Below are 23,746 nucleotides of genomic sequence, written 5' to 3' on the forward strand. Positions count from 1 at the left end.
CCTGCCCACAGTCAGCCAAGCACTAGGCAACCCTTGGTGAGAGCAGATGGTCAGCATAGGCATGTCCTGACAGGTAATCCCACCCCTGCATCCCAACCCCCTGCAACTAATGGAGGGCCCCCCACCTGCTCTGTCTGTTCCTAGCCTCATGGCTGATCTTTCCTGGACATTTGATCTAGAGATTTTTCCATAGGAAGAAGAGCAAGAGGCAAGGGTACCGTGGAGAGGAGGCCAGATAATAGTCATGAGAAACATTTGTGAGTCTTCGTGGAGGAGACATGCTTAGACATTGTGGTTTGAAAATCTTGTGGGTTTCTCAGAAGGTGGGTCTGAGGGCTACTGGTCATGATCAAGGAAAGACTTAGAGCCTTGTCCCAGATGCTGTTGACTTGGGCACTCTTTCTGCAACTTCCAGACATCATCAGGAAGGGGACTAGAAATAATCATCTATGCATCAAATGGTGCATCTGGAAGGGACCTTGACACTATCAGTTCCTGTGTTTTGTTTTATATTTTACTTTTTTAAATGAAAAATTTCAAACCTAAAGAAAAATAGAATAATGTAATGAACACTCACACACCCACCACCTGAAATTAACAAGTATTAATGTCTGCTGTTTGCTGTATCTAATTTTATGCTATATACTATACAGGAAATTACAGATAATTACAACTTTTTACCCTTAAATACATCTCTAAACATTAAGTTCCTATGATTTAAATTTTAAAAAACTTTTTTTGGAGTGTGGGCCATGCTGCACAGCTTGCAGGATCTTAGTTCCCCGACCAGGGATCAAATCTGGGTGGGCCCACGGCAGTGGACTGCCAGGGAATTCCCAAGTTCCTGTGATTTTAAAAGCTCTTCTTTTTTAAAGCAGCAGAACCATTTTATTAAATGAAATATTCTGTGCATGTCCAGCAGATGGAGTTGTGCTTGAGACATATCCAAGTGGAGATTTCGAGTAGGCAGTTGACCGTGTGTGTCTGGAGCTCTGGACAGAAGTAGGAAGTGGAGATATGGGTTTGGGATGTGTTTAAAGCCATAGGACTAAATGAGGTCAGTAAGAGAGTGAGTGGAGAGAGAAGGAGGAGAGGAGGCCCCGGACACTCCAGCATTGGAGAGAAGCCAGCAGAGGAGGCCAAGAGAGTGGCCTATGGAGTGAGAGAAGCAGGACGAAGAGTGTCTCTGGGGCCAAAAGAAGAAAGTGTTTCGAGAAAGAGGGAGTGGTCAGCTGTGCCTGCTGTTGAGAGACTGAGTAAGCTGAGGGCAGAGAACTGACCATTAAATTTAGTACAGATGGGGAACCAAGGCCCAGAAAAGGGTAAAGTGAGAACTAGAAGCACCCATCTAACATATAGACCTCACAGATTACAGATGAGGAAACTGAGGACCACAGAAGGAGGGTGACTTGCCTGAGATCACACAGTGAGTTAAATGGCAGAGCTGGGACTAGAGCCCAGGCCCCTTGGTGCCCCCAAGGGTGGACTTGACCTACCTAACACCAGCCTTCTCCCTCAGGCCTCAAGCTGGACCCTCAGGCCTCAGTTTCTTGCTGGTAATTCCTTTGCAGAGGATTACCAAATACCCATTGCTGCTGCAGAAAATTCTGGAGAACACACTCCCTGATGCCAGTGCCTACCCTGTCCTTCAGAGGGCTACCTCTGCCCTCCAGGACGTGGTCACCAACATCAATGAGTACAAGAGGCGCAAAGAAGTGGGTAAGGACTTGGGGCATTTAGGTGATACATGAGTGAGAATGCTTCTAGTTACAAAAAACTCATCTCAAACTGGCTTCACCAGTACAGGGAATATAGTAGCTCATGTAACCCGCAAGTCCAGAAGTAATGTGGGCTTTAAGTAGGGTTTGATCAGGGTGCTGACATCATTTCCCTGCAATTCTCTTGTCTCTGGCCTTTACTATGTGTCACCTTCCTTTTCAGGCTGGCCTCCCTCATAATAGTAAAGGGCTATTGCTGTCCTAAGACTCGCATCTGCACACCACATCCTCCAGGATAAGATGGGCCCTTTCTCCCCTTAGCTGTAAAAACTAAATTGGAGTTTCACTCTGCTAGGACTCATTTGAGTCGTATGCTCACCCTGAACCAGTTGCCATGGTTAGGGGAATGCCATGAACTGATTGGCTTCAGCCTGGGTTATGTGCCCTTCTTTGAACCTATCACTGTGGCAGGGGATGGGGGGATTGTGTGAACTGGCTTATAACAGTCAGCACCCACCCCTTGAACTAAAGTGGAATCAATCTTATCTAAACCACATGTCTGCTATACTAAGCAGAAATGAATACTGGGGAGGCAAAGAGCTGTGTATTTATCAGGGGTGAGGGTAAGAGGAGAAAGTGGGGAGGTTGCTGCCTCTGAAGTTGTTAAAACAGAAAGGTCTGGAAAGTGAAGCAGTGTCCCAAGTAGATGAAAAACTCAATTGCACAACTCAGACCGTGCAGTAATGATAATTTAGCTAATGTTTACTAAAGGCTAACTATGACATGTTTTTTTTCAATCATTATCTTGTTTGGTCCTTCCGATAGCCCTGAGGTTGGCAATGTTAGCCCCATTTCACAGTTGGGTAAAATGAGAGCTTAAGTCATTTGCTCCAGACCTATCATCTTATGTGATCTCCTAGCAATCCTGTGAGGTGGCTAGCCTCATTTACAGATGAGGAAACTGAGGCCTAAGAAGTCAAGCAGGCAGGAAGCTCTTCAGTCAGGGTGCTCACATCAGAGTGAGGACTCTGAGCCCTGTGCTTTTCCTCCGAGATTCACCATTCTAATGGGTGTGACTGACATCTGAGAAGAGGGCCCAAGAGATGCCTTGCCAGGTATGTCAGGGGCCCTTGCTTTCCTGGGTCAGCTCCGGTTCCTGTGCCCTCCTTCTCCTCTGTTGGTGCAGCCTCCAAGTACACCAAGGTGGAGCATCTGAGCCTCCGGGAGCGACTGGCCCGCATCAATATGCACACCCTTTCCAAGAAGACCACCCGGCTGAGCCATCTGCTGAAGCAGGAGGCGGGGCTCGTACCCAAGGTGAGCAGGGACGGGAGGAAGGGTGGTATCCCAGCCATCCCAAGGGGCAAGAATGTGCAGTGCGGGGTCTTAGACTCCTTTCGGAGATGAGGAAACTGAGGCTGAGGGAGTGAACTTCCAGCATGCGTAGCCAGGACAAGGCAGAGTAGGCACCACCACTTTATTCTGGAGAGCCAGGGTGGGGCCTTCTCCTCTGCATCTTGTGCTGCTCTTTCTCTGGGGTCTCTTGATACAGAGAGGAGATGTCTGGGTCTGGGCAAGGAGCCAGCCTTGAATAGGTGCTAGTAGCAGCTCAGGTGGATTGAGTACTTACTCTGAACCAGGCATTAATGGATCCACACAATGAAGTAAGTTCATACTATTCCCATATTGCAGATGAGGAAACAGGCTCAAAGAGAGTAAAACACTTGCCTAAGTTCACACAACCAGGAAGCAAGTGAACCAGGCCTCACGGGCTCTTGTGTCTGATTCCATTGTCTGAATACAGAACCACCAAGCTGCACTTACTGCCTCTAACCGTCCCACTCAGTTTTGGGGCTGGAGGGACTGGCTCTGATGGGTGGGTCTGTGGTCCCTGGTAATAACTTGGGAAATGGGTGTACACTGGCCCCATGTGGATGTTCTCGGCCCTCATAAGCATAACTTTACTCTCAGACAGAAGACAAGGAATTTGATGACTTAGAAGAGAGTTTCCACTGGGTGTCGCTGTGTGTGACCGAGCTGAAGAACAATGTGGCTGCTTACCTGGATAATTTGGAGGTGAGGATCCTGTGGTTAATAGTGGGTAGGGTGGGGCGGGGCTGAGATCACCGGGGAAGGAGTCATGCAGGGCCCATTGAACAAGCTGACAAAGACACCAACTTCAGGAACCAAATGGAAGAGGTCATACAGTTGCTGGCTGGAGGCCAGAAGGGGGGCCGTTCGCAAGCACTCCTCCGCCCACAGGTCATCTGACTGGGGCAGCTTCTGAGTTCATTGAGTTCTCAGGGGGACCGTGTTCTCACTGGGTCGGGTCAGAATTCACTGGAATCAGAGCCCTCTGGAGGGATCCTGCCAGACCAGCACCCAGAGCAGGGCTGACAAACACAGGTGCTCAAAGGGACCGGGCAGGTAATATTGTTGACTGAAGTGTGCAGGTGTATAAGGCCTATTGTCTATTTATGAGACTTTTTTGGTAGAGTTCAGTATGTAGTAATAGTTGGAGTGTGAATGACCAAATAAATGAATGAACGGATAAAATGAAAGGGATGAGATATTCCTTGGCTCACAGGAGTTCCTGTGCGGGAATGTGGACCCAGTGCTGCCAGTTCTTCTGATTTTAAGGGAGAAGAAAACTGGAAATTCAGACCTTTAGGTGAAATCTCACCCTGTGTTCATGTGAGAAGCTAATTAAATAAGAATTTAAATGTTATGTGGGCCCAAGAAAATATATTTCTGCAAACCACATTCAGCCCACAGGGACACCAGTTTGCATTCCCATCCAGCACATCACTTTCCTTTCACCAAAATTCCCCCTTCATTCTTGTCATGGATGCTGACTCATTCCATCCACTCTGTCCCTTTTGCATGGTTTTGTTCTCAATCACGTCCATTTGCACAAACCAGCTCAGTCAGACAATAACAGGCTCTTTGGATAATAGGATTTGGGGTGGCATTATTGGAAGTATGTAGAAGGATGGAGGTCGTTGCTCTACACTCCTCACTGTGGGGCACGTTCCCTGCTTGTTCCTGCTCCATCTTGGGCCCCCCAGAGGAAAGATCTGGACAGCACAGTGAAGCAGAAGGGGAAGGCCCTCAGAGAAAGAATGGAGGGGCCCTGAAAGAGAGAAACCAGAGGCCCATGAGAGACACGTCTGGCTTTGCAGAGTAGAACAGATATTTGGAAGCATTAAGGCCGTATTTCCATAAATGCAGGACTTACACGACGGATACAGTGTTGACATGGAATCCCACAGTGAGAAAATGACTCTCTCTTTTAATCCTCAGAGTCCAGGAAAAGCCTCTTTTTCTGACATGTCTTAAATAAACAGGCAGAACAAGTCTCTGGCTGGAAACCTTCATCAGGCCATCACGCCCAGACAGAACTTAATGGCATTGTTTTTATAGCAGTTATTCTTATATACTTATTTATGGCAATTATTACTGGCTTTCCCTTTATGGGAGTATCATAAGGTGGGTTTTTTTTTTGGCCGTGCCATGTGGCTTGCAGAATCTTAAGTTTCCCGACCAGGGATTGAACCCAGGCCCTCGGCAGTGAAAGCACGAAGTCCTAACCACTGAACCACCAGGGAATTCCCCATAAGGTGTTTTTTTTTTTTTAATGCATTGATTTAAATAGGGATGCTAGGTTGATTTAAGGAAAAATATTTTTTTTGAATTTTATTTTTTTATACAGCAGATTCTTATTAGTTATCTATTTTATACATATTAGTGTATACATGTCAATCCCAATCTCCCAATTCATCACACCCCCACCCCCACCACTTTCCCCCTTTGGTGTCCATACGTTTGTTCTCTACATCTGTGTCTCTATTTCTGCCCTGCAAACTGGTTCATCTGTGCCATTTTTCTAGGTTCCACATATATGTTAATATATGATATTTGTTTTTCTCTTTCTGACTTACTTCACTCTGTATGACAGTCTCTAGATCCATCCACGTCTCTACAAATGACCCAATTTCGTTTAAGGAAAAATATTAATAGAACTCGAGGAACATGGACATGGCAAAACAAAATCACAAAGGAGATATGCAAATGTGTGAAGTCGAGGCACTGAATAGGGAGAAAGATGTTGGCTCAGTCTAAGGAGGAACTTTCTAATCACCCAAGTTGTGCAAGGATAGAATAGGCTGTGTGCAGACACAGGGAGGGTGTGCAGACAGCCTGGGCACTTCTTCCGGTCTGTGGTGGAGGGGGATTCAGGTGTGAGATGGCGACGACGGGCCATGATTGACTCTCTCATTTGACCCCATCTAGGCTTTCCTCCGCTTCCGGCCCCAGGAATACGATCTGGACATCCCTGGGGGGCCTGTGGTGCAGTACTGTTACCTGGCAAGAGACCTGCAGCTCCAGGCCTTCCCTGAGTTTGTGAGCAGAACTTCTCCTTTCTTTGTTTAGGCAGGTGGCAGAGCCTATAAGGATAATATTTAGAAGCCAGGCCTTTTGCGTGACTGTCACATCCATAACAGTCCTGGAGAGTCAGCAGGGCAGAGATGATTATTAGTGCATTTTCCTGATAAAAATAGCCCCAGCTAACATTTACTGACCCTTGTTATCTGCCAGGCACTGTGCTAAACTCTACATTCTTCCCCTCATTTAATCCTCACAACACAGCTTACAGGGTAGATACTATTAATAGCTCCATTCTGCAGATGAGAGCTTGAGGCTCAGAGAGGGTGACCTCCCAGGTTATTCAGATGGTCAATGGCAAGAATCTGTGCCCCAAGGGCTATGCTTTTGACCACCATTCCATACAAAATTTTTTCAACATCTGTGCACAGTAACCGTATTAAGAAGTGACATATATATTGAATAAGTATAAGTGCTAGGCACTCTGCTAAGCTTGTTACATACATTGTCCCCATTTTTCAGATGGGCACATTGAGGCCCAGAAAGGTTAGATGTCATGCTAGAGGTCACAGCTGGTCGGTGAGGGTGGGACTGGAGCCCAGTCCTGCCCACATCCAAAGCCCCTTCTCCCTGTGCCCCGCCCTCTGCCACCTCCTTCCTCAACTCCCAAGTTCACCTCTCCCCACAGAAGCAGCGGCTGGAAGCCCTGGTGTGGCAGCCATTGTGCAGCCTGGCCAAAGCTTTGGCCGGCCCTCAGAATCTGATCAAGAAGCGTCTGGACAAACTACTGGACTTTGAGAGGGTGGAAGAGAAGCTGTTGGAGGTGGGCAGCATGACCTATGAGGAGGAGGCGGCCCGGCACATGTACGAGGCACTCAACTCCCTGCTAGTGGCTGAGCTCCCACAGTTTAAGCAGCTGGCCATGCAGTGGCTGGGCCAGATCCTGTGCACATTTGTGACCCTCCAGAGGGACCTTGCAAAGCAAGTGCTGCAGAGGGCAGAGGACAGCTTGGCCCAGGTAAGGCCTCTGGGACTGGGGTGCCCCTGGGGAATAGCCAGGCAGGGCCTGGTTGCCCCTTCAGCCAGCTGTTTGCAGGGGCTGGTCTGGGCCTTCCAACAGGTGCTTAGGAGGAGGTTGTGGGGACCTTCTGGATCTCTCTTATGCCTGTTCTCCCTCCATTAATAGAGTCAGACCATGAAAGCAAGGGTGGAACTGGGACTCCAGGCCACTCTCAGGCTCTGGGACTCAGAAGCACAGGAGGCTCTGCTGGGAAAATACAGGCCTTGGGGCCATTCCCTGGAGTGTATTAGAAGTAGGTAGCAGACGGGACTTCCCTGATGGCGCAGTCGTTAAGAATCTGCCTGCCAATGCAGGGGACACGGGTTCAAGCCCTGGTCCGGGAGGATCCCACATGCTGCAGAGCAACTAAGCCCGTGTGCCGCAACTACTGAGCCTGCGCTCTAAAGCCTGCGAGCCACAACTGCTGAGCCCGCGTGCCACAACTACTGAAGCCTGTGAGCTTGGAGCCCGTGCTCCACAACAAGAGAAGCCACCGCAATGAGAAGCCTGCACACTGCAGCGAAGAGTAGCCCCCGCTCGCCGCAACTAGAGAAAGCCTGCGCACAGCAACGGAGACCCAATGCAGCCAAAAAAAAAAACAAAACAAAAAGAAGTAGGTAACAGAGAAGACAGGGTCCTTTCTACACAGTCAGGAGTAAATGTCTCAAGCTGTGCTCCTGACACTGTTAACTACTTCTAGCAGCTGCCTCCTTGTGAGCACTTATGGTGCATCTGTTTGGAACACTTTCCATATATTGTCTCACTTAATCCTCACAATAACCCTACAGAATAGGTATTATTATTATTCTCGTTTCAAAAGGAAGCCAGGGCACAGAGGTTAAGCAGCTTGCCCAAAGCCACACAGCTAAGAGCTCAATTTGAATCCTGGCAGTTCAACTCCAGAGCCTGGGCTCTGAACCATAGCGCCCGACAGCCTGTCTGCTGAAAGCATAAATAGGTCACAAAGAGGTTTAGACACATCTCCAAGTGCAAACTTTGATTTTAGAATTTTGAAGATTGGGTTGGTATAGGAAAGAACTCTTAAATCTCTCTCTGATATCAACATCAGAGCTTAATGGCCTGTGGATCTAAGCTCTGGAGAAATTTCGGTACTGCTCATACCGCATGCTGTCTCCTGTGCTTCATGTGCCCCAGCTCAGCTTTCCCCATCCAATCTGTTGCATAAAAATTCCTCTAAAATTTGCCACCCACCCCCATCACTACCTTTCCAACCCATAGTCTCACTCTGCATCTGCAGCCTTCACTTCCAGTGCACCACTTCTGAGTGTGACCACGGTCCCTTTGCACAGACTCCTTCTTCAGCCCGGAATGTCCCTCCCCGTTGCCCCCATGCCTTTCACAGTGCCTGGCCTATGGTGGGACCTGCCCAAATATGTGACAAATGAATGAATCTCTCCATGAAGCTCTCAGAATCCCCCTCCTCCAGGTGGGAGAACCCACCTCTCCATCTTCTGTACCCCAGCAGCCCTTAGGATGTGCTTCTGCTAAGCACTTATCAGAGCCTGCCTCCTGCTGGCCTGATGGATGAAGCCGGTTCCCCTCATTGAGCTTTTCTTCTTTTTGGCCCTCACAGCATTTAGTACAGAGTTCTGTCTCAGACACTTTTTTTTTTTTTTTTTTTTTCTGGTACGCGGGCCTCTCACTGTTGTCTCCCGTTGCGGGGCACAGGCTCCGGACGCGCAGGCTCAGCGGCCATAGCTCACGGGCCCAGCCGCTCTGCGGCATGTGGGATCTTCCTGGACCAGGGCACGAACCCTTGTCTCCTGCATCGGCAGGTAGACTCTCAACCACTGCGCCACCAGGGAAGCCCAGACACTCTTTTTTTTTTTTTTTTTTTTTCCTTTTTGCAGTACGCGGGCCTCTCACTGTTGTGGCCTCTCCCATTGCGGAGCACAGCCTGCGGACGTGCAGGCTCAGCGGCCATGGCTCACGGGCCCAGCCGCTCCACGGCATGTGGGATCTTCCTGGACTGGGGCATGAACCCGTGTCCACTGCATCGGCAGGCGGACTCTCAACCACTGCACCACCAGGGAAGCCCCAGACACTCTTTTTGAATTAAGCCTGAACCATCTGCAAAAAGAAGCATTTCTCTTTCCTGAAGGAAGAGGGTAAATTTGATTAGATGACCTTTTCATTCTTCTCTCACCCTCTAGTTTTCTGTCCAGGGTGGCCAGCTCCCCTTGTATTTAGACAGGGATGTGCAGGGCTGGGGAGTGTGGTAGGATACAGTAATGGGGAAGTCAACTTCATAAGAGCAGAAAGAGGGCATTTCTTTTTTTCTTTTTCTTTCTTTTGTGGGGGTGGGGCTGCGCCATGTAGCGTGCGGGGTCTTAGTTCCCCGACCAGGGATCGAACCCCATGCCCCCTGCATTGGGAGCACTGAGTCTTAAACTCTGGACCACCAGGGAAGTCCCAGAAAGAGGACATTTCTTTTTTTTTTTTTTTTTTTGCTGTACGCGGGCCTCTCACTGCTGTGGCCTCTCCCGTTGCGGAGCACAGGCTCCGGACACACAGGCTCCGCGGCCATGGCTCGCGGGCCCAGCCGCTCCGCGGCATGTGGGATCTTCCGGGATCGGGGCACGAACCCGTGTCCCCTGCATCGGCAGGCGGACTCTCAACCACTGCGCCACCAGGGAAGCCCGAGGACATTTCTTGATTGATCCTGTAATACAGAATCTTAGGGCCTGTCAATGATTGATGCCAGCTTCCTGTGTGTGTCCCATGGCCCATTCACCTGGACAGTCCTGTGGAGCCTGGGAAAGGCCCACATGGTAGAACCTCAATCTGTCTTCATCCTGGGGGTAGGGGAAAGGCTCTGAGCTAGAATGAAGCGTGGTGATTTTGGTGACCAGCAGAGAGGACATGTCTCTGTTAGCTGTGGGGCCCTGGTCACTCTTAGGCTGTCTGATGAGAATGCAGGAGATGACCAACAGGGCCAAGGTCCCGGGATGCACCATCATTCATGACCAAGACATAAAGGGCCATCCTAACACATCTGGGGCTGGAGTGGCTGTCAGGCTCTCCCTGTCCCCTCTCTCCCAAGGAGGGCTCTGATGACAGTGTCTGTCTCCACCTAGCTTCCCCACCACCACATCTCTGATCCAGCCTTCAGGAAGCTGGTGGAGGATGCACTGGGCCAGACCGGTCATCAGCTTCACTCCTTTCAAGAGAACTTCGAGAAAGTGCTGCCACCTCTCACCAAACAAGTAAGCGTCCCTCCTTCCCCTGCAAAGACTATCCAGTCCTTCACCTGCCAGTGGAGTGAGGTCAATCCCCTATTTCCTTTCCCTTTTCTTTTCCCAGTGCTCCTCCCCCTCTCCTTTCTCTGTGAGCTGGGGATGGGGGTCGGGTGGGAATCTCACACACACACACACACACACACACACACACATGCTCTTCATGGCCAGTAAGCATGAGAGCGTGCAAACACACACACACACACACACACACACACATGCTTTTCATGGCCAGTAAGCATAAGAGCGCACACACACACACACATGCTCTTCATGGCCAGTAAGCATAAGAACGCACACACACACATACACACACACACACACACACGCTCTTCATGGCCAGTAAGCATAAGAGCGCGCACACACACACACACACACACACACACACGCTCTTCATGGCCAGTAAGCATAAGAGTGCACACACACACACACACACATGCTCTTCATGGCCAGTAAGCATAAGAGCACACACACACACACACACACACACACGCTCTTCCTGGCCAGTAAGCATAAGTGCGCACGCACACACACACACACACGCTCTTCATGGCCAGTAAACATAAGAGCACACATACACACACACGCTCTTCATGGCCAGTAAGCATAAGAGCGCACACACACACACACACACACACACACACACATGCTCTTCATGGCCAGTAATCATAAGAGCAGGTCAGGAAGAGGAAAATGCAAACTTTTTTACTCTTAGGTGAAATTAGACATCATAATGGCTAAGTGGCATTTACAGCCTGAAACTTGGAACTTCTTCAAATTTTTCATCAAAATTTACTGTTTCCTCACCACCTTCTCATGGAACCTGCTTCAAATTCCAGCATTCAGGATGAATAAAAAATTTGAATAAGAAGTCATTTAAAATTTATTTTTGCTGTGGAATTTTTAATTGCAAAGGACAGTATCTCAGCTGCATTGTGGTTTACAAAACTTTGGCCAGCCAAAGTCTTTTTTTTTTTTTTTTTGGTAAAACATTTTTCTCTAAAATATAGGGAAAGGGTATCTTGCAGTCCACTTGAAGAATTCTTCAAGAATATATAAAATATTGTGTAGTTACTTTTACTATATTTGAAAAGTAACTGAAGTAGCTGAAGGGAGCACGGGCTCCCAGAGCATCATGAAACCTGGTTTGAGAAAACAAACTGTATTCAGTCACATGTGAGATGTGAAGTGAAGGGTCAGGAGACAGCTCCAAGATTCCCCAGAAGGGAGAAGGGGGCCCCAGAGACACGGGGGCAGTAAAGGAGCCCAGCAGAGCTGGACAGATACAGGTGGCCTTTGCACCTGGCCAGAGCACAGAGGACGTCAAAGACCATCAGAGGTGTATGTGCACTTCAAGTGGGGCTGGCTCCCCCTGGGGCCACAGCTGTCCCCACTTCCTCTCCCACCCTGAGATACCCCAGCAGAGGACTCATCAGGGTTGCCACATGGGCTCTGCAGCTTGGGGAGAGGAAGGGTGCAGAAAATCAAGAAGAGAGCAGCCACTCAGATGAGTCATGGAAACTTCTATCTTTTTCTACTTAAGACAAAATAACATTTTTCTTATTGGAAAAGCAATCCATGCTGATTGCAGAAAAAAAAAAAAGAAGATACAGAAAAAATAAAAAACAAATGGGAACATCATAGTCCTGGTGTGTTGGTAGGAAGAGAGGAGACACCCCCCCAGCCCCACCCTCCCCACCTTCTCTCACCCACCCCTGCAACATGCACACACCCTCCTATAAATTCTTGAGTTATTTGGCTATGGGTACAGAACCCAGAGGAGTGAGGTGGCCACCCAGGACAGGAGAGTCCAGTGAGATCTTTACAGGCCTCCCCGGTCCCTCCAGGGAGCACTGCTGTTCTCTGCACAGGTAGGGGCAGAGACTTGAGAAAGAAGGCAAACGTTTGCTACCCCATACTCCTGTTAACACCACCATTCTGAAAAAGAGCTACCCTGTCTCTACACTTCCATTTGAGGGCCTGTTTAGAAACCTGGAGTTCTCCTGGTTCTTGATCCTGATTCAGGGACCCATTGGAGGTAGAGTTAATGGCAGAGTCCATGCCCAAATGTCCCTGAAGGGCACCTCTGCCTACCTGCCTACACCCAGCACCTCTCCACCTGGAAATAATCATATAGAATATGATGAATATATATCCATCCATATATATCTAGCGAGAGAGAATATATAATAAATCTATATCCAACATTTTAAATTTCTTCTTTGTTTTACAAAAAGGGGACAATCGCCTGAGTCCTTTCTTGTTGATACTTTAGCTGGAAGCAGTGAATGAAAAAACAAAGGCAGTGCCAGGAGATTTTTGGATGCTCTGAAAATGCACTGAATCATTCTCTTCAACTAGATGGCATTTTCCATCAGGGAAAATCTGTTTCTACTATACCATTCACAAGGCTTACCATGCCTTGTACATGGTAGGGGGCTCAATAAATACTTGTGACCTCAAAACACATGGAATAAAAAACCACATTCTCTTTGTTCACACATGTGTCTACATGTGCTGGCCCTGTGCTGGCTGTTTAAGATGCCAGGCGAGTAAGGCCTGGTGCCCACATGAAGCTCATAGTTTTGCTCATTGGGGTTAAAAGACGTGTGTAAGGCATTTTCCTGTGGGACAGCTTAGCTTGATGCTATGGGCAGAATTGAGGCCCCAGTCCTGGAGTTCTGTAATGAAGAGATTCAGAAACTGCCTTAGGAGTTTAGAAAACCCAAGAAGTTTAGACCAGAGAAGGATTTTAGAAGTTAAGTTAGAAGTTTCTTCTGAAATGCCTTTGGATACTAAGAGCATGTGTTTCTCATCTGATCCAGCCATCTATTAATGAGGACATGGTTGCCCTGACTGGGATGGACCGATGGGCAGCAGAGGTGTGCTTGGCCCAGGACACCTAGCTGTCAGCACGTGGGCCAACATTGGTGCCAGCTTTAACACTCCAGCTCCAACACCTGTGTCTGTCTCTGTCCTTTCTCTCCTAGCCACTCCTTCCAGGGGCTGAACGCCAGGTGCAGGCTCTCCTGAGCAGGTATGGCCCGGGAAAGCTGTACCAGGTGACAAGCAACATCAGCGGGGCTGGAGCTCTGGACCTGACTTTGCCTCGGGGGCACATCATAGCCCTCCTTCAAGACAAGGACACCAAAGGCAACAGCAGCCGATGGCTGGTGGACACCGGAGGTACGTGGGACTTCATGGGCACTTCCCAAGCCTTTGGGAAAACTGTCCAACAGGAGCCAGTGGGGAGACATAGGCACTCTTGTGGGCAGGGGTGCAAATCCAGGATGGGAATGAACACAGGTGAACATGGAGGGCGTGGGATACAGCCGGCTTAATGTGGTGCATGATACGCCAAAAAGAGAAATTCAGTCTTACATTGCAATATCCGTTACCAAGCACCTACTGTGTGCTGGGTGCTGTGTAAGGAAGACAAAGATTTGCCTTGGGGACCTCACAGATCATTTGTGTAGAGAGAACTCAGCATCACCTTGAAGGACGGAGAAGGGATGGAGATACGCAGAGAAGGAATGTTTAGATCCTGACTGTGTGGACAGAAGTCTGACATCCAGAACAAGGGAGGTGTTATCCTGTTCCCTCTGCACTGGTCATGTCCCTGGGTGTGCTGCTCAGATGTAGGGGCCCCAGGAGGGAGCAGGGCAGGAGGCAAGGAGCATCATGAACCCAGGAGGAGAAGGCCCAGCAGAGTGTCTTCCACAGAGGGGCACGTGACCCACAAGATGAGGGTTACACAGGATTACTGGGAGGGGATCTGCCAACAGTTTTCCCCCTTCAGACATTTTATTTTAATTCAGTATTTTAATGTGTATTAGAAAAAATATAACTAGCACAGAAACCCATGATTTTATTCATTATTATATAGTGCAACACTAAGGGTTTTTTTTGTTTTTTTTTTCACACTAAGTTTTAAAAAGTGCGTTTATAAAAAAAATTAAGAAGATGGTACAAATCTGGCAAGAATCATGAAAGGGTAAAATCCTAACTCAAGTTGAAAAACAGCTGAATGGGGATTAAAATAAGGTCCCTGGGGTCAAGAGGACCGGGTTTGGGCCCCAACTCTGCACTGTACTAACTGCATGATCCCGGAGGAGTTACGGAGCCTCTCTGAGCTCGGTTGGCTCAGCCATACAATGGAGATAACAACACGGACCTCGAGAGACTAGGTGATCAGATGCCAGTTCTGGCACCAAGCAAGCTCTCAGGAGGTGATGGCCATTCACAGTGACAGCAACCAGAGCACCACTGGAGTAGCTGTCACACGAGAAAGAACTGGGGGCACTTGGAGAAGGGAAAGGCAATTTCTGCCTCCTGGGAAAGGCCGTCCTGCGGTGAGGAAGTGGCCTTGCTTGGAAAGGAGGCCAGTGGTGCTAGCACCAGGAAAATAGTTTTCATACCATTCCGAGGAAGAACTTTTTATCTCTGCCAGAGCTGTTCCAAATGGAGTGGGCTGCCTCTGCAAGGGATGAGCTCGCTGTCACTGGGGTGAACAAGCAGAAGCTAGAAAGAGCGAGTGCAGGGTGCGGGGGGTGGGGCAGTTTGTGAGGTTCCGAGATAACCTTTTGAGGTCCATTTTAGTGTGAAGAAGCTGTATTGGAGATATTCACATCCATGAATGGTGGTGACTTCCTCTACCTCTGAAAGGGATGGGCAGTGTGATCCACAGCCAGATAACGTTCTATGTGTCCTGCAGGACATCGAGGGTATGTGCCAGCTGGGAAACTGGAGCTGTACCACGTGGTCCCCCGTGAGGAGGAGCTCAGAGGGCAGGCGAGGCCTCACAGGGACTCCCAACGTCAGACACCAGAGCCCACCTTGGCCCCTGTCCCTTCTGTCCCAGCAGTGACCCAGGTGAGCCTGGAAGAGGGCGGGGGAGGGGGGGTTTCACATCCCCATGGCCATCTGGAGTGGGGCTTTGATTTTCCTCCTGTCCAGAGGGGCTACCACCCTGTGAGGCCAGGGCCTTGGTCAGTGGCCACACCAGTGTCCTGGCCAGGGTGGGACCTGGAGAAAGGAGCCTCTCGTCCTTGCCACATCAAGAGCAGGGAGTTAATCCCTCGCTCCCCATTAGCAGAGCACGTGGGATTATTTCGTTCATTCGTTTGTTCATGCATTTGTTCATTTATTCAGTATTCACCAGGCACTGTGCTAGATAAGAGATGCAGTGATGAGCAGAAGTCAACCTTGGCCCTTGCCTTCCTCAGATTTATAATCTGGGAGGTGGGGAAAACAGCGATTAATAAAATAAACATATAAATAATCACAGTTCTATTAGTGCTGAGTGCCAGAGCCTTAGGTGTGGGAGAGGTTCAGGGAAGGTCTTTCTGAGAAGAATCATGCTTTTGCTCAGATTTGAAGGGTGGTTAGGAAGTAATTGGATAAATGGTTGTGGATGGGAAGAGCTTCCCAGAAAGCATGCCCAGTGAATGCAAAGGCCCAGGGCCGGGGAGGACAGGGTGAGTGAGGAACTGAGTGGAGCCAGTGGGGCTGGGACGGTGAGGGCGGTGGGCTGGAGAGGTGGGCGGGGCCAGCCAGCAGGGCCTGTGGCCTTGGTGAGGTTGTTGGCTTTCCCTTAAAAGCCATGGGAGGAGGGCTTCCCTGGTGGCGCAGTGGTTGAGAGTCCGCCTGCCAATGCAGGGGACGTGGGTTCGTGCCCCGGTCCGGGAGGATCCCACATGCCGCGGAGCGGCTGGGCCCGTGAGCCATGGCCGCTGAGCCTGCACGTCCAGAGCCTGTGCTCCGCAACGGGAGAGGCCACAACAATGAGATGAAGGAATTAACAAAGTGTGGCACATTCACACAATCAAATATTATTCAGCCATAAGAAAGAATGAAGTGCCGACACATGCTACCACATGTAGCTCGGTAGAGAAGGCCATGTAATGTATGATTCTCTATACGAAATGTCCTGGATAGACAATTGCATAGAGACAGAAAGTAGATCAGTGGTTGGCAGAGGCTGGGGGCAGGGGGAATGGGAAGTGACTGCTAAGTGCTCTAGGGTCTCTTTTTGAGATGATGAAGATGTTCTGGAATTAGATAATGGTGACGGTGGCATAACCTTGGGAACATGTTAAAAACTACTTTATTGTACACTTTGAAAGGGTGAATGTATGCATGTGAATTATATCTCAAAACAAAAAAGTGTTGGGAAGGCTTTTCGGGGCAGAAGCTTAGTGGGGTCACTGTGAGGGCTGATTGAGGTAGTTAGCTGGTTGGCACATGTGAGCCTCAGTAAATGGAGGCTGCACTCACAGTTATAAAGGAGGAGCTTCACAGGTGATGGATGAACAACAGAAAGGACCCAGGCTGAGGGGTGGGAGCCCAGAGGCTTGCAGTGAATAGCCAGGGGATGCCGCAGGCTAGGTGGCTGGGGGAGCCTGGAGTGGGCTGCAGGAGGGCTGCATAGCAGCCTGCGGAAGCTGTTATGTACAGCTGTGGCACATGCTGGGAAGGCTCTCAGGCCAGTGCTGGGAGCCTTAGCTAGAAGTGGTACACCAGGGCTGCCTCCTGTTGGACATACCCACCCATCAGCAAAGAACCCACAGGGATCCCTCCAGAGAGCCTGGCCACCCAACTCAGTCCCAGTGGCCGCCAGTGTGGGTAGTGTCCCAGAACACCCGCCCAGGGGCTCACGTGGTGAGCTCAGCCGTCCATCTGCCAAGACACAGCAGCCGCTTCCTCTTTGGTCATGGGGCTGCTCAGTGGGACTCACATGGGGTCATCCCAGTTCCCCCTTGCCCCTGACGGTTCCTGAGCCTTGGCACACAGTAGTAAAAGTCATGGTAAAAATAGCGAAAACAGCCTGCATTTGTTGAGCCCTTACTATGTACCAGGCACAGGCATCCATTCATTAAATTCCCACAATTACCTGGAGGGAAGGATATCATTACTTCCATTTCACAGATGATGAGAATGAGGCCCAGGGAGGTGAAATATCAGCCTAACAAATGCCCTCTCCTCCAATTTTTTTTTTTTTTTGCCTTTCAACAAAGTCACCTAACCTCCTTCCTGTCTCTCCTCCAAGCTGGGAAACTGGCCTGGGCAGATGACACCCTTTGATCTGAGGAGGGTGGTGGGAAGGGATGCTGAGTCCCCTGCTCAGTGAGATGGCAGCAGTGGACTGAGAGCACCCCTTCTGAGGTCAGACAGGCCAGCTTCACTGCTCTGTGATTTTGAATAAGTTCCTTGACTTCTCTGAGTCTCAATTTCCTTATCTGAAAAATGGGGCAAACAGAATTATAGAATTGTGAAAATCAAAACCAAAGAGCCTGCCACATAGTAGCTATTAGCAGTGGGAGTAGCAGAAGTAGCCAATGGCTTTGGACAAAGGATGTATTTGGGAGGCAATGACTGCTCAGCGATGGGGACTGAGTCGGGTGGGAGGGAAGAGGATAAACAGCTTCTCTAGGTCAGGTTTGTGTGTCCTCCCACCCTGACCATTTCTGTGTCACTCCCCGTGTGTTTCAGGTGGTGGCAGTGTACCCCTTTGTGGCCAGAAGCAGCCATGAAGTGAGTCTGCAGGCAGGCCAGCAGGTGACTGTCCTGGAGGCCCAGGACAAGAAGGGGAACCCAGAATGGAGCCTTGTGGAAGTGAACGGACAGAGGGGCTATGTGCCTTCCAGCTTCCTGGCCAGGGCCCCAGGTCCAGCTCTGTGGGGCTGGAGTCTTCCCTCTTAGGGTGCCCTGCTTGGAGCCCATGTTCCAAGAGGCTTAGAGGCTGTGACCCTGGGAGGGAAAAGAAGCAAAGAGAAGGTGGGGTGGATGGGGAAATCAGGTCAGGGTGGGGTGAAGGGTACCCAGAAGGCAGCCAGAAGAGGTAGGTGGGCCTTGCAGAGTGCCTGGCGTGGGTGGACATGAAAGGCTCCAACCAGGACGGCTCATTATGTCTGCATGGAGAGGGCGTTCCAACCTGAGTCACAACACCTGGGATGGCAGGTCACAGCTGATTGGCCAGGACTTGCTTATGGCCAATCTTACCTGTGCCCCGTCTGTTCCTGCCCATGGGAGTGGGTCACCCAGGTGAGCTTTACCTGTGCGCCGTGTGGTTGCATGGAGGCACACTGGAGAGTCCAGAACCGCCTGGCCTGGCAGTTCACTTCCTTCCTGTGGTATAAAGAGATACAACAGCCGACCAGTCAGCTTTTATTTCTCCATGCTGGGAGCTGAGTTATCTTGGGCAATGAACCCCTGGGAGCCCTCTCTAGCAAGGGAACGAGGGCTTGTTGGGGCAGTGGAGAGGTTCCCAGGAGACTTTTGGCTGTGCCAAGGAGTAGGTGTGAGCAAGTCACGATTCTGGAATGTGTTAAGGCAAATGCAGAGGCTGCTCCAGGGAAGAGGGGATTTTTGAGGGTGTGTTAGGTGGGGTGTGTGAGGCTGTTAGCAGAAGTTGTACACTGCTGCTGTGTTCTCTGGATTAGGAGACAGAGGGGTATGCAAGTCATAGAGGAAACTCTGTGAAGCAGGTAACTAAAGGCCTGGTGGGTGGGTAATGACTTGGTTTCCTGTTTCTGGAAGAAGGGGAGCCAGTGGAACCCCCAGTGGTTTCAGGAGGCTGCTGAGGGCTTGGAGGCAACAGTGGAGGTGATGTCAGTTGGCTGTGGCCCCTCAGACATAGGACACAACCTCAGTTTTCCCATCTATAAAGACCTAACTCATAGGCTTGTGGTGAGAATGACATGATGCTAAGGATGTGGAAGCTCCTTGCAAGTCGTGAAGTGTGATATAAATGTAAATTGCAGGATGTCTAGGAAGTGGTCTCAGGATGGCCCCAGCCATCGGCTGGCCACTCGCCATGCCCATGGCCATGATGGACATTATTAATCACTGTGGCATCCTTTCCCATAAACCCAGGATCCCTCCCAACACTGCAATCTAGGTAAACAAACTCTTGAACTTGGTGAGATCAAACTTATTGTCATCCCTTTCTAGAACTTAGAAATTGAAGCCCCTCAAAACAGTTCCTGTTCAAGGAAGACTGACCGCTGGGGCAAATTTGGGTGCAGCCGCTATTGGATCATCATCTCTAGGTTGTAACTTGGGGCTCACATAAATTGCAAGATTCACAGGAGAAAGAAAAGGTGATCCATTGTAACTTTTAAAACAAATTACAGATCGTTTAAAAATATATTACAGAGAGGGCAGAGTCAAGATGATGTACTAGGAGGACGCGGAATTCGCGTCTCCTCACAACTAGGGCACCTACCGGGCACCAGTGGGCGACCACGGACATCTAAGGGGACGGGAGGAACCTACAGTGACCGGGTAGGACGTGGGGCATGGGGGGAGTGAAGGGGGAGGAGAAGTGGAGGCGGGAGGGGACTGGCACCCTGAGGGGCGGCTGGGGGAGGGGAAGGGATCCCATGCCCAAAGAGGGAAATTGGGGACCCATTGGGAGGGCAGAGGATCAAAAGGGAGCATGGCCAGGTTTCCCCTACCCACTTAGGCCCCCAGGAACCTGCTGAGATTCTGGGCCTGATCCTCTGCCCACCGAGGACCCCTCCAGCCGCGTGGGTCCTGAGGGAGTGGGAGGGAGGGAAGAGGGAGCAAAAGTAAAGGCCGGACCTCCGGGACCAGCACCCCTGAAGGGTGGCTAAGGGAGGGGAGGAGTTCCTACACCCAGCGGGACCCACCCATGGTTAGGGGTCCAGCTGTGATGGGGGAGACCCTGGGGGAGATGGTGGGGTAGGGGCATGAAGGAACGGAAGGGAACGTGGTCAGTTGGAGCCCCGTTGGGCTCCCGGGCCTAATCCTCTACCCTTGGAGCCTCCCTCCTGCCGTGCAAAGCCCGAGCCCTGGCCCTACAACCCCACCCAGGGCCCTACCTCTACACTCAGAGACCCCGTCCAATGTGCTGGGCCTAAACCCCACCCACACACCCTCACTCAGGGCCCTACCCCCAAACTCCGGAACTCCACACTCCAGAGGCCCCCCTTTCCACGTGCTGCCTCTCTCCTCTGCGCAGATCCTAAGCACAGGCCCTGCCCCGTGCTTGAATGTCCCCCTACCTGCCTAGGTCCCCACCCACCCTAAACCCCACCCCTGCCTAAGTTCCACCCCTGCCTAAACTCTGCCCACATAGCCAAGGCTTTTTTTTTTTCCTCTTTTAGATTGGGGTTCTGTTTTACCTTGTTGATTCATTATTTTTCCTAATATATTTTTTATCTTTCTAATTTTATTTTGTTTTTTATTCTTTGATCTTGTACTGCTCCTTTTCTTCTTCTTCTTTTTTTTTACCACACCATGAAGCTTGTGGGATCTTGGTTCCCAGGCTGGAAGTTGGGCCTGAGCTCCTGTGGTGGGAGCTCTGAGTCCAAACTGCTGGACTAACAGAGAACCTCAGACCCCAGGGAATATCAATTGGAGTGAGGCCTCCTGGAGGACCTCATCTCAGCACCAAGACCTAGCTCTGTCCAACTGCCTGCAAAGTCCAGTGCTGGACGTCTCAGGCCAAACAACCAGTAAGACAGGAACAGAGCACCACCCATCCAAAAAAAAAAAAAAAAAAACAGAAATGACAAAAAAATATGTTACAGATGAAGGAACAAGGTAAAAACCTACAAGACCAAATGAGATGAAATAAGCAACCTACCTGAAAACGAATTCAGAGTAATGATAATAAAGATGATCCAAAATCTCAGAAAAAAAATGCAGAAAAAAAAGAAACATTTAACAAGGATTTAAAAGAACTAAAGAGCAAATAAACAGTGATGAACAACACAATTACTGAAATTAAAAATACTGTAGAAGGAATCAATAGCAGAATAACTGAGGCAGAAGAACGGATAAGTGAGCTGGAAGATAAAATGGTGGAAATAACTGCCAGGGAGCAGAATAAAGAAAAAAGAATGGAAATAATTGAGGACAGTCTCAGAGACCTCTGGGACAACATTAAATGCACGAACATTTGAATTGTAGGGGTCCCAGAAGAAGAAGAGAAAAAGAAAGGGTCTGAGAAAATATTTGAAGAGATTATAGTCAAAAACTTCCCTAACATGGGAAAGGAAATAGTCAATCAAGTCCAGGAAGCACAGAGTGTCCCATACAGGATAAACCCAAAGAGAAACATGCCGAGACACATATTAATCAAACTATCAAAAATTAAATACAAAGAAAAAATATTAAAAGCAGCAAGAACAACAGCAAAGCAACAAATAACATACAAGGGAATCCCTATAATGTTAATGGCTGATTTTTCAGCAGAAACTCTGCAAGCCAGAAGGGAGTGGTGGGACATATTTAAAGTGATGATAAGGAAAAACCTATAACCAAGATTACCCAGCAAGGATCTCATTCAGATTCGATGGTGAGATTAAAACCTTTACAGATGAGCAAAAGTTAAAGAGAATTCAGCATCACCAAACCAGCTTTACAACAAATGCTAAAGGAACTTCTCTAGGCAGGAAACACAAGACAAGGAAAAGACCTACAAAAACAAACCCAAAACAATTAAGAAAATGGTAACAGGAACATACATATCGATAATTACCTTAAATGTAACTGGATTAAATGCTCCAACCAAAAGACAAAGACTGGCTGAATGGATACAAAAACATGATCTGTACATATGCTGTCTACAAGAGACCCACTTCAGACCTAGGGACACATACAGAGTGAAGGTGAGGGGATGGAAAAAGATACTCCATGCAAATGGAAATCAAAGGAAAGCTGGAGTAACAATTCTCATATCAGACAATATAAACTTTAAAGACTATTACAAGAGACAAAGAAGGACACTACATAATGATCAAGGGATCAACCCAAGAAGAAGACATAACAATTGTAAATATTTAGGCACCCAACCTAGGAGCACCTCAGTACATAAGGCAAATGCTAACAGCCATAAAAGGGGAAATCGACAGTAACACAATCATAGTAGGGGACTTTCTAACACCCCACTTTCACCAATGGACAGATCATCCAAAATGAAAATAAATAAGGAAACACAAGCTTTAAATGACACATTAAACAAGATGGACTTAATCTGTATTTATAGGACATTATATCCAAAAACAACAGAATACACTTTCTTCTCAAGTGCTCATGGAACATTCTCCAGGATAGATCATATCTTGGGTCACAAATCAAGCCTTGGTAAATTTAAGAAAATTGAAATCGTATCAAGTATCTTTTCCAACCACAACACTATGGGACTAGATACCAATTACAAGAAAAAAACTGTACAAAATACAAATACATGGAGGATAAACAATACACTACTAAATAACCAAGAGATCACTGAAGAAATCAAAGAGGAAATCAAAAAATACCTAGAAAAAATGACAATGAAAACACGATTACCCAAAACCTATGGGATGCAGCAAAAGCAGTTCTAAGAGGGAAGTTTATAGCAATACAATCCTACCTCAAGAAACAAGAAAAATCTCAACCTAACCTTACACCTAAAGCAATTAGAGAAAGAAGGATGAAAAAACCCCAAAGTTAACAGAAGGAAAGAAATCATAAATATCAGATCAGAAATAAATGAAAAAGAAATGAAGGAAACAATAGCAAAGACCAATAAAACTAAAAGGTGGTTCTTTGAGAAGATAAACAAAATTGATAAACCATTATCCAGACTCATCAAGAAAAAAAGGGAGAAGACTCAAATCAACAGAATTAGAAATGAAAAAGGAGAAGTAATAACTGACACTGAAGAAATACAAAGGATCATGAGAGATTACTACAAGCAACTATACGCCAATAAAGTGGACAACCTGGAAGAAATGGACAAATTCTTAGGAAAGCATAGCCTTCTGAGACTGAACCAGGAAGAAAGAGAAAATATAAACAAACCAATCACAAGCACTGAAATTGAAACTGTGATGAAAAATCTTCCAACAAACAGAAGTCCAGGACCAGATGGCTTCCCAGGTGAATTCTATGAAACATTTAGAGAAGAGCTAACACCTATCCTTCTCAAACTCTTCCAAAATATAGCAGAGGAAAGAACACTCCCAAACTCATTCTACAAGGCCACCATCACCCAGATACCAAAACCAGACAAAGATGTCACACAAAAAAAGAAAACTACAGGCCAATATCTCTGATGAACATAGATGCAAAAGTCCTCAACAAAATACTAGCAAACAGAATCCAACAGCACATGAAAAGGATCATACACCATGATTAAGTGGGATTTATCCCAGGAATGCAAGGATTCTTCAATATACGCAAATCAATCAATGTGGTACACCATATTAACACATTGAAAGAGAAAAACCATATGATCATCTCAATAGATGCAGAAAAAGCTTTTGGCAAAATTCAACACCCATTTATGATAAAAACTCTCCAGAAGGTAG

The 23,746-nt window shown here is 48.4% G+C and overlaps 1 protein-coding gene across 2 annotated transcripts in view; it reads left to right on the forward strand.

The window, feature by feature from the left end:
• The window catches only part of ARHGEF37 (Rho guanine nucleotide exchange factor 37), an 81,393-nt gene that overhangs the window by 37,140 nt on the left and 20,507 nt on the right, over positions 1–23,746 (forward strand). The window contains exons 5-14 of one of the 2 annotated variants that reach the window (XM_060093617.1): positions 1,520–1,719; positions 2,905–3,035; positions 3,690–3,794; positions 6,012–6,122; positions 6,793–7,122; positions 10,263–10,391; positions 13,412–13,607; positions 15,136–15,293; positions 17,913–19,706; positions 20,691–22,479. In XM_060093617.1, coding sequence (XP_059949600.1) covers positions 1,520–1,719; positions 2,905–3,035; positions 3,690–3,794; positions 6,012–6,122; positions 6,793–7,122; positions 10,263–10,391; positions 13,412–13,607; positions 15,136–15,293; positions 17,913–18,122 — 1,570 coding nt within the window. In that variant the 3' untranslated portion in view covers positions 18,123–19,706; positions 20,691–22,479. Of the gene's footprint in view, positions 1–1,519; positions 1,720–2,904; positions 3,036–3,689; positions 3,795–6,011; positions 6,123–6,792; positions 7,123–10,262; positions 10,392–13,411; positions 13,608–15,135; positions 15,294–17,912; positions 19,707–20,690; positions 22,480–23,746 lie in introns of those variants that run through there. The other variant, XM_060093618.1, reaches the window with a different exon arrangement.

This window comes from Mesoplodon densirostris, chromosome 3 (assembly GCF_025265405.1).
Source record: "Mesoplodon densirostris isolate mMesDen1 chromosome 3, mMesDen1 primary haplotype, whole genome shotgun sequence".
Classification (NCBI taxonomy): Eukaryota; Metazoa; Chordata; class Mammalia; order Artiodactyla; family Ziphiidae; genus Mesoplodon; species Mesoplodon densirostris.